At 39.7% G+C, this 10,211-nt stretch overlaps 1 protein-coding gene across 1 annotated transcript; it reads right to left on the reverse strand.

Annotated features, from left to right (window-relative positions):
* Positions 1–1,927: 1,927 nt before the first annotated feature.
* On the reverse strand, positions 1,928–3,000 carry LOC120424016 (uncharacterized). Its single transcript, XM_039588030.2, has 3 exons — positions 2,824–3,000; positions 2,660–2,764; positions 1,928–2,584 (listed from the first exon to the last, which is right to left on the reverse strand). Exons 1-3 carry the CDS (start codon positions 2,955–2,957, stop codon positions 2,131–2,133), a joined length of 693 nt encoding a protein of 230 aa, XP_039443964.1. The 5' UTR covers positions 2,958–3,000; the 3' UTR covers positions 1,928–2,130.
* Between the last annotated feature and the right edge of the window lie 7,211 nt (positions 3,001–10,211).

Raw genomic sequence — 10,211 nt, forward strand, 5'->3', positions numbered from 1 at the left:
TGTGCCACTCGAGCGCATTTGTCATTCGCAGCTGCGCGTGTCTGAAAGTAAGTTTCAACCGGAGGCCCTTAGAACCCAGATTCAGAGCACATAACCTAGCTTATTCCTAACCTGCAAGCGGCGAAAGTGCCAAACGCCCCAAGTTTGCTTAGAACTTAATTATTTAAGACACCGCCTACTGGCGGGTCTTACTTTCGCTTGCGAGCGGCACGATTGACAGGTAATTAGGAGTCATTTGCTCCGACAATAAACTAATTGACCCCCTGTCAATGAGTATGCAAATTGTGATCGCTCGATCGGGTGTGGCCCGAGCGTGGCGGACTTTGCGGGTGGTCCCCGCAACTTAAAGTCGCGTTGAGATAAATTTATGAATGGAAAGTTTTTTGCTCGAGCCAAGATGTCTGACGTGCAGCTTCTCGGGTTTCTTTCACAGCGTGTGGGGAGCCCCGACGGGGGCATCTGACTTTTGAATGAAAATTACACCTGTTTACTGTGATAAAAAGTGAAAAACCGGTAGGTGGAGGATTCTTCGGCGAAGGTCCCTTTGAGAGCTCCTTTTCCGACGTCTGGGAAGGACGTAGGCAAACGAACGTCTACTTTTGTTTATTTTACAATTGACGTATTCTAAATGTCACTTTGACACCTTTTATCAACCTTCTTGAAAATCACTCGAAATCGAATCGAACTGAATCTACTCAGAATTGAGTACAACAGCAAATGTCAGATTTTGTGAAGGTTAAATTTATTTCATGTTGCGTAACCTTAAATGAGCGTGCACCTGTCATGTCATCAACTGCAACACTGAAACAAATTCACGCGTCCATTTGCCTATGACTTTTCATCTTTTGCGCACACTTTTGGTACGTTCGTTTGATGGCTAGTTCGGCACTGAGTGCCGCACTCAGAGCTGTCAAAGTGTTTTTTTGAAGAAACTCGCGCTAGTTCCACACGAGTTTCGCCGCCATCTTGGAACTGAAACTCTAGTGCCGCACTCGATATTTTTTCAGTTTCATACGAGTTCCACGCACACTAACAAATGACGTTCGTTTGAACCGAAACTGGCACCGACGAGTGCGGCACTCAGTGCCGCACCGGCTTTTCAAACGAACGTACCATTTGTAGCAACTTGATATGTTTTTCACCGCCCTCTTCTTCATGCAAGTTCAAGCACGTCATGCAGGCACGGGAAATTCCAAGTATTGAAAAACAAGGATTACATTGCTTGCAAATGAATCGCTCGACAGAGAGGGGTGGAATGTCAACAAACTTCTTGAACCGAATTCAACGTGCACGTTTGACGTTTAACGCCTAACGGCGTCACACTTTGACAGTTCCGAACAAAACAAAGCGTTTCGAATGGGGCCAAATTTGCATTAAAAAGCCACTTTCAAAAACCCGGGCAAACTTTAAAGCTTTAATTGATTATGCTGCCACCGTTGGGTGTGGCGCCACGTGTAGAAAGCGCGCTCTGTGCGGTGGCGAAAAGTTTTGCAAAAATGAATATAAATAAATTTTCGCCAATGCCGGAGAGCGTGCGGTGGGCTAAAACGACCAAAACCAATTATGTCTCTAATTATCGTTTGTTAGACCGACTTTGCTCGCTTTTCACAAGCCAAAACCGGTGGAAACGAGCGCAGCTTCGTGGAAAATGAGCCAACCGACTTGAATTTCCACTTGATTGATCGTCTCTTGGGTTTTTTTTTGTTAAGAAAATTTTAAACGTCGTCACTCAATGAAAACAAAAGCCTAACCTCAAAACAGCTGTTACACAAAAAAAAGACAAACAATTTGGAAATTGAAACGGCTTCGAAGGAAGTGGCGCCAATTGAGCACAAAAAAAATGTGTTGAAAAGGCTGGGTGTCAAAATAATTGCGGTCGCGCGCGACTCTTGTCAGTCGGATGTCGGAAACAAACAACAACATTAAATTCCGTGGCAGATTTAATTGACCGCGAAGTTGTTTTATTTGCGGTGGTTTCATCGCTCATTGCCTGGTTTTTTTTTGGGTTATTGACTCGTGAAATAGAAAAGTGAAACTCGGCATTTTAACGTGACGATTTGTTACAGTGTACCTCGAATCTGTCAAGTACACGTTGCGTGAGTAAACCTTTGTCAAACAGTATAATTTCGTCTAACACTGCTCAATCTTCCAGAGGTACTGCGAGTCCTTTCCCGGCGCTCCCTTCGGAATCCAAGTGAAAACTTGATTATCAAAATCCGCCGCATAAAGGTACTCGCCAAAGTACTCAGCCCGGATGTGGACCATCCCGGCGAAGCCGGCCGCCTCCTCAATCTCCCATTTGCCCTGATTATCTCCGAATCCGGGAATCCAGGTGAAAATCCGACGCCGCTGGGCATCGTAAGCCAGGTCCCCCATCGCAGCGTATAAATCTTCCTGACCCTGGCGGCGCGTTATCCGGTAGAAGCCAGACTCCCGGACCAGTGTCCACTGCTCGGGGTTGCTCTGCAGGGCCACCTGGCGCCGCTGGGAATCGTAGTTCGACGAGACGGCCAGATATTTGTCCGCGAAATAGCTGCGGATTGTGACGCATCCCGTCGGAATGGTGACGTTTGTTGACGTTTGGCTGTCAAAAATTAATGATTGTTTCAAGGTGCATCAACATGGAGGTCGCTAACTGTCAAGCCTTATTGCAACTCACCTACAACTGCGTGATCCCAAACTTGTTGTCAATTCCTTGATGTGTTTATTGGTTGAAACCTGTTGGTTCAGCAAAACTTCGAACTTTTCAAGAAGTTCTGTTAATCTGTTAACAACAAAAATATTAGAACAATCATGCTTGTTTTTAAAGTTTATCATACTTACTTCAATTGCATTCCATCCAGTCGCGATTGAACCAACTCATATCCAACTCCATTAGATGATTTTTCCCAATTTCCGGAACAAATCGACGACTGGAGGAGTGCGGCGATCGAAACCGTTAGCAAACACCACTTCATTTTGATAACAGAGTAGCGAAACAACTAAACTGTGGGGAAACATCCGCTTTTATATAGTTGAAGATATTGAGGAATTCCCTCTGGAAAGATCGAGGGTTTTACCATGCAAGTGGCAAATGACTTCATTTTATCAGATTTAAGTCACCGCAAATTCAACTCATCACAGCAGTGCTGGTTGCGAAATCAAACTTTAAAAGCCAACTACGTCGTTGTTTTGTTGTCATTTTTGTCATTTTTGTCATTTTTTTCTTTTTTGACAATTATGAAACCTTTGACAATTATGAAACCTTTGACAATTATGAAACCTTTGACACTTTTGACAATTTTGACAATTTCGTCAATTTTGAAAGTTTTGACAATTTTGTAATTTTTGACAATTTTTACTATTTTTACAATTTTTACAATTTTTACAATTTTGACAATTTTGACAATTTTGAAAATTTTGAAAATTTTGAAAATTTTGACAATTTTGAAAATTTTGACAATTTTGACAATTTTGACAATTTTGACAATTTTGCCGATTTTGACAATTTTGACAATTTTGACAATTTTGACAATTTTGACAATTTTGACAATTTTGACAATTTTGACAATTTTGACAATTTTGACAATATTGACAATTTTGACAATTTTGACAATTTTGACAATTTTGACAATTTTGACAATTTTGACAATTTTGCAATTTTGACAATTTTGACAATTTTGACAATTTTGACAATTTTGAAAATTTTGACAATTTTGACAATTTTGACAATTTTGACAATTTTGACAATTTTGACAATTTTGACAATTTTGACAATTTTGACAATTTTGACAGGTTTGACAAGTTTGACAATTTTGACAATTTTGACAATTTTTTCAATTTTGACAATTTTGACAGTTTTGACAATATTGACAATTTTGTCAATTTTGACAATTTTGAGAGTTTTGACAACTTTGACAATTTTGACAATTTTGACAATTAAGATTTGTGTTTAGATTTTTAGACAATATTCAAACCAGTTTGACCGAAAGTTTCGTCAAGGTCGAAAGGTTCATTTCCACAGAGTAAACAATGTTTATAATCCTAACCTCAAACAATAACAAATCGCAAAGGATTTTCCCAAAATCCCAGCCCCAACCAAAAGAAATTGAATTTCCCATCTTTTTCTTGTTCTCGGTCAGCAGTGCGGCAAAAATTTCCATTTGATCGAGAGTGCACGCAAATAGAAGAAAACCGGAGATAGAACCATCAACGCGCCACCATGCTTTACATAACCGCACTCTCATCCCGGCGCTTGCTTTGATGAATGGCGGCCGGGCAGACTGACTTTACGGCTGGCCTGCTTTGACCACCATCGCGGCAAGGAAAAGCTCAGCGTCATTTTCTTCAGCGTTAGAATGTTGTTTTTTATTCTTTCGTTTTTCCGCCGCCAGAGGGACGAGAAAAAGTGGAATAATGATGAAGTGGAGAGATGGTTTTTTTTTCGCTGTACCGCAGAATCGCGGGATTTTGTTCGACCTTTTCTCCGTAAATAAGTCGTAAATGTTGCGTAAGTTTGCCGGATGGGAAGGGAAAACGTTTACGTAATGGTGGTCATTTCGAGCCAAACATTTCATTAGGGCACAAAACCAAAAACCGCGATTCGAGAAAATCGCTTGCAAAAAGTGGACAACTTGTTTCAATTCCTATTTAAAAAAGAAGCCTGACTGTTGGTATTTTTACTGATGATACTATAAAACACATCATTATCCTCAACTCTGCTTAAATGCTTCTTAATTTTTGTTGATTTTCGCAATAAAACTCAAAAATTAAGAAAATTTCGTTATTAGGCCCTTTTAACTTTCCAACTGTTGTTCATAATGGGCCCTTTCTAAATACAATTTCGAAGAGTGCTGAAAGGGCACTAAAGCGCTGTCACCGCATTGTTGTTTGGAATGATGTTTACGGGCCCTTTTGTTTAGTTAGAAATAATGAGGAATTCAGTAGAAATTTTGATAATTGGTGAAGTTTTGTGATTGAATAGTGTAAATAAGGTACGTGAAACATAAAAATTCTTCTAAAGTGTACTGAACAGCAGCCGCGGGACCGTATTAAAAATTGTTTTTTGACGAAGTTTTTCTCTGCAGAAATCCATGGTGAAAAGTAAACCAAACTTTTTTTTAGGTGAATTTGTGTTAAGAATGCATGAAAAGTTCACTTTATAACACAAAAAGTTCCTTAAGTACGAGAAACTAACGAAAAATAAAAGGGCACATTTGAACTTTTTTTTTGGTTGGCAGTGAAAATGGTTATGTGCCCTTTTGTGTTTTTGATTTTTTCAATAGGAAATTGTTTGTTATCAATCTGATTCTTGGAGGGCATGTAGGGAGTGTACTATTGAATGGAATAGTGGAATAATCCCGAATGTTTACGTTTTGGTTTTGTGCCCTAATGAAATGTTTGGCTCGATTTGTCCGGGGATGATTTCCACACGGTCATCTAATGAGATTTGGGGTGGGCACGCGAACATAATCTATTTGTTTGTTTTTTTTTTTTTTGTTGTTTTTGGTGACGCCCATGCAGCAAAATCGGTGCTTAAACTCAAAAAATGAGAACGCCCAGTTAAGCGTGTAGCTGTCAAAAGTTTCGTTTGCATTTGCTGCAGGGGCTTACCATGCGTGTTTGCAACAAAGTAGTCGATTAGACACAAAATCCCCTTACAATGCCGTGTCATCAGGGAGTTCTTCCCGTGTGGGTTGTGTCAAGGTTGTTGTGCGTCGGAGGGTAAAAGACGAGCCGTCTCGACATCGACATTTATAAAATATGCAACTATAACGACGTTATAAAAGCACTTTTGCCTCAACCAATGCCACCATCAGCGTCATCATAGATGGCGCAGTCGGCAGCGGCGTCCCCTCCATCTTCTAGCTGTCAACAATATGATTTTACACGACAACAAGCAGCAGGCCATGGCGGGAAGACTTGCACAGGGAAGATTGCAGACCAGACCCATGGCCTGCTACACCCCGTTGAGGTTAGGGTGTTCGGGGGACCTATAAGACTTGGACGCATCGTGCTCGGTCCTGCTTGAAGCGGAGAAGGAGGAGGAGGTACTAATCAAGATGGTGGAGAAGAGGTTTCGTGTTTCGAATTAATTAGTTGTGCGAAGTGCACACACAGTATGCGCGCTTACGTTGGCGTCCTTGTCGTTAGTGTTGTCGTTTTTGTTGACATTGCTGGCGTTGTCGTTGTTTTGAAAGGGGGCGCGCGTGTGGGCGTAAGGAAGTGCACCTTCATTAGAGAAATTTGGTGGTAAACATAATGATAACGTGAGCAGGTGCAAGTGGGCAGGCAAACAACGCAGACTATCAGGTTTAGGTTATGTTTGTTTTAGAATAATGTAATCATTAGCTTGCAAGGCAAAGATGTAATCGAAGAACCGTATTACTAACCTTATTTTGCCGTGCAATTCTGACACCTGTCAAAACTTTTGACAGCAATCTGTGTTCAGTGCATTCAAATTAAAACTTTTTAGAAACAGGCTTCTTTGACAGTTTTGACAGCTTACCAAGGGGGCTTACACTGCACAATGGCGGAGGCGATCATCCTACAAACAAACTTACAACGCGGTGATGCGTAGACCTGGTCCGGAAGCAGAAATCAATAAACTGAAGTGCGGTACATCCTCTCCGCGCTACAAAAGGAATCTTGTTCGGAACTTTGAGCACAGATGTTCGTTTGTTCTCGACATCTCCCACCTCCTTACGAAAAAATAAAAGAAAAAAGAAGGGCGAAATGTTAAGAACCCCTCGTTGAACGAGGGGCAGCCAGAGCAAGAAATAATGAACTTAATGGTACAAAAAAGGGCTTGTGCTCTTATTACGGGGGACAGAAGCTTTCTCGACGATGCTAATAACCACAGAGTTCGAACCGGCGAGGGAGGGGTCCAAGGAGGCTGCTGCCAGTGTCAACCACAGCGGCAGCTGCTGTCAGTAGGCCATGCTTGAGATGTGACCCCCCCTCCGTCCTCCCTCTCAAGTATCAAGAGCGGATCAATGACTGGCCAATTTCCATGCGCGCCTGCTGCGATGAACACACACTCTTGACGTGTGACAAGTGCCGAGGGGTGCGACAACGGGGGTGGATTTGTCGACTTTTGTCGTCATCGTCGGGGACCTTTTTTTTGTGGTTGCTCCAGCTAATAAGTGAGCGATTTTAGAGTTTTTTTTGCGCTCGAGAGATGTCTGGCTATTGATAAAATACCGCCCTCTTTGGGGGGGAGCGCTCTCGATGAAGTCATTCTGGCGTCATTGTCGCCGGTGCCGCAGGGTCGCCGGACGGAAAATGATGGACGGTTTTTAATTTAATGAGAGAAAAGAAAATTAATTTTGTGCTGTTTTCATTTTCTCTTTTGGGGCTATTTTGAGTGAAGTGAAAGCATTTTCAAGATTTTTTTATGAACCGAAAAAGCTAATAAAGGGTAGTGGAGTGCCCATTGGTAAATGAAACATGGAAAATCAAAACAATTCAGATATTTTGAATGTCAATTCTTGCATTCTTGCAAATGGGACATTAGCCAGATTTCAGTGAATTTGATCGAAAAAATTCGGATTCGGATCGAAATCCACTCAAATCTGACAGTTGCTACGTTTACTCATTTCTGAGTAGGTTCGATTTTGACGAAAAGAGTGCTATTTCTATCGCAATTGAAAGATAGCATGAATTAATCATGTGTCAGTTTGAAAGATTAAACAGATAAAAGGGCTTTATTTACAACTCATTTACCTATCACGCAAACACGTGGATAATGTTGCTATCGAAACGTCATTCGGAAGCCTCATTCTTGTCGAATCAACCATTAATCAAGTGTGCCATGACTACTTCTTTTTTGGTTTACGTTTGTGGCCAAACCCTGTCACGGGCCAAACACGATTCGATCTCGAATTGATTTGTTTGCATTCGGATTGGACGCGTGTGTGTGTGTGTGTGTGTGTGTGGGCATAGTTTTGCCTGGAAGGGGAAATAAATAAAGATAATAACCGGAGCGTGATTTGACAGCTATTAGCGCGCGCCGATAAAAACACGCACCTCGGCGCGTTTGACAGCCCCGCTCTGACATTTGAAGGCACGCACAAATTTCGCCGCAGGAGGTTTGGGTAACTGAAATTGCTTAATTTTGGCATTGCCGGAAGCTGATTCAATGTAGCGCCAAAACACGCTAAAATGACCTCCTTCAAATGAATCTGTCACGCTACACGCTTATTCCAACCTGACAAATTTCATTCTTAATCCCTTCATCAAGCCGCAGGGGTGGGGGCTCGTCGACTCATTTTTCATTTCCGTCGCCATGAATAAAACAATAGCGCTCCGTTCACTTTCCGGCATGGCCTACCCCGTCAAAGAACAAAAAAGTGACATTCCAGGCCGCACGGCCATTCAGGTGAAAGGATTCGTCCCGAGTTCAAGACCTCCAGCCACCCTTGATTTGATTTTTTTTTGTTCTAACTCACACACAACTCAAAATTACCATCGCAAAACGCTGTGGCTAATTGATTTATCACTTAATTAATACAATTTGTGCTCCCATTACCACCTCGGCTGACTGTCACCGGCACGACCGACCTGGGTGCAATTTCAGTTCAGTGCCCAACCCTGCGAGTCGTTTGACAATCGGCAGTTCTAAATTAACTCGAACGTTCTAATTTAAACAAGCTCCCGCGCGATAACGCCCCCTCCCCCTTTCTAACCTGTGTGACAGATCACACAAAAGAGGGGGGGGGGCAGGGGAGGGGGCTTGCTGATTGTCACAAACATGTGTATTTGATTGAATTTGCCAGGACTGTGTCGACGTGCGGTACACGCTGTTTTGCGCGAAATTTATTGAGCTATCGGGGTGAAACATGGCGGTGGTGGTGGCGCACCCCCTTGGGCTGTCAACGGGCGTGTGGCGCCACCTTTAGTGCGAGCGCTTGCTGGGATGCAGGGGGAAAGGGGTTTTAAAGGGATTTTGGTTGGATGCTAATCGTGGTTGTCGTGAAATGTTGTTTTAATTTTGATCGCTTTAAAGAAGAGAGTTTGATAACATGGACTTTTCGGATAACATGAAAATTTCAAAACAACAACAAATTAAAAAAATACAACATAAAATTGTCAAAATTGTCAAAATTAACAAATTTGTCAAAATTGTCAAAATTGTCAATATTGTCAAAATTGTCAAAATTGTCAAAATTGTCAAAATTGTCAAAATTGTCAAAATTGTCAAAATTGTCAAAATTGTCAAAATTGTCAAAATTGTCAAAATTGTCAAAATTGTCAAAATTGTCAAAATTGTCAAAATTGTCAAAATTGTCAAAATTGTCAAAATTGTCAAAATTGTCAAAATTGTCAAAATTGTCAAAATTGTCAAAATTGTCAAAATTGTCAAAATTGTCAAAATTGTCAAAATTGTCAAAATTGTCAAAATTGTCAAAAATGTCAATATTGTCACATTGTCAAAAATGACAAAAATGACAAAAATGACAAAAATGACAAAAATGACAAAAAATGACAAAAATGACAAAAATGACAAAAATGACAAAAATGACAAAAATGACAAAAATGACAAAAATGACACAAATAGCACAAATGACACAAATAGCACAAATGACAAAAATGACAAAAATGACAAAAATGGCAAAATTGACAAAAATGACAAAAATAACAAAAATGACAAAAATAACAAAAATGACAAAAATGACAAAAATAACAAAAAATTACAAAAATTACAAAAATTACAAAAATTACAAAAATTACAAAAATTACAAAAATTACAAAAATTACAAAAATTACAAAAATTACAAAAATTACAAAAATGACAAAAATGACAAAAATGACAAAAATGACAAAAATGACAAAAATGACAAAAATGACAAAAATGACAAAAATGACAAAAATTACAAAAGTTACAAAAATTACAAAAATTACAAAAATGACAAAAATGACAAAAATGACAAAAATTACAAAAATGACAAAAATTATAAAAATAACAAAAAAAAGACAAAAATGACAAAAATGACAAAAATGACAAAAATGACAAAAATGACAAAAATGACAAAAATGACAAAAATGACAAAAATGACAAAAATTACAAAAATTACAAAAATTACAAAAATTACAAAAATTACAAAAATTACAAAAGTTACAAAAATTACAAAAATTACAAAAATGACAAAAATGACAAAAATGACAAATGTCAAAATTTTCAAAATTGTCAAAATTGTCAAAATTTTCAAAATTGTCAAAATTGTCAAAAT

This window comes from Culex pipiens, chromosome 1 (genome assembly GCF_016801865.2).
Source record: "Culex pipiens pallens isolate TS chromosome 1, TS_CPP_V2, whole genome shotgun sequence".
NCBI classification, from domain to species: domain Eukaryota; kingdom Metazoa; phylum Arthropoda; class Insecta; order Diptera; family Culicidae; genus Culex; species Culex pipiens.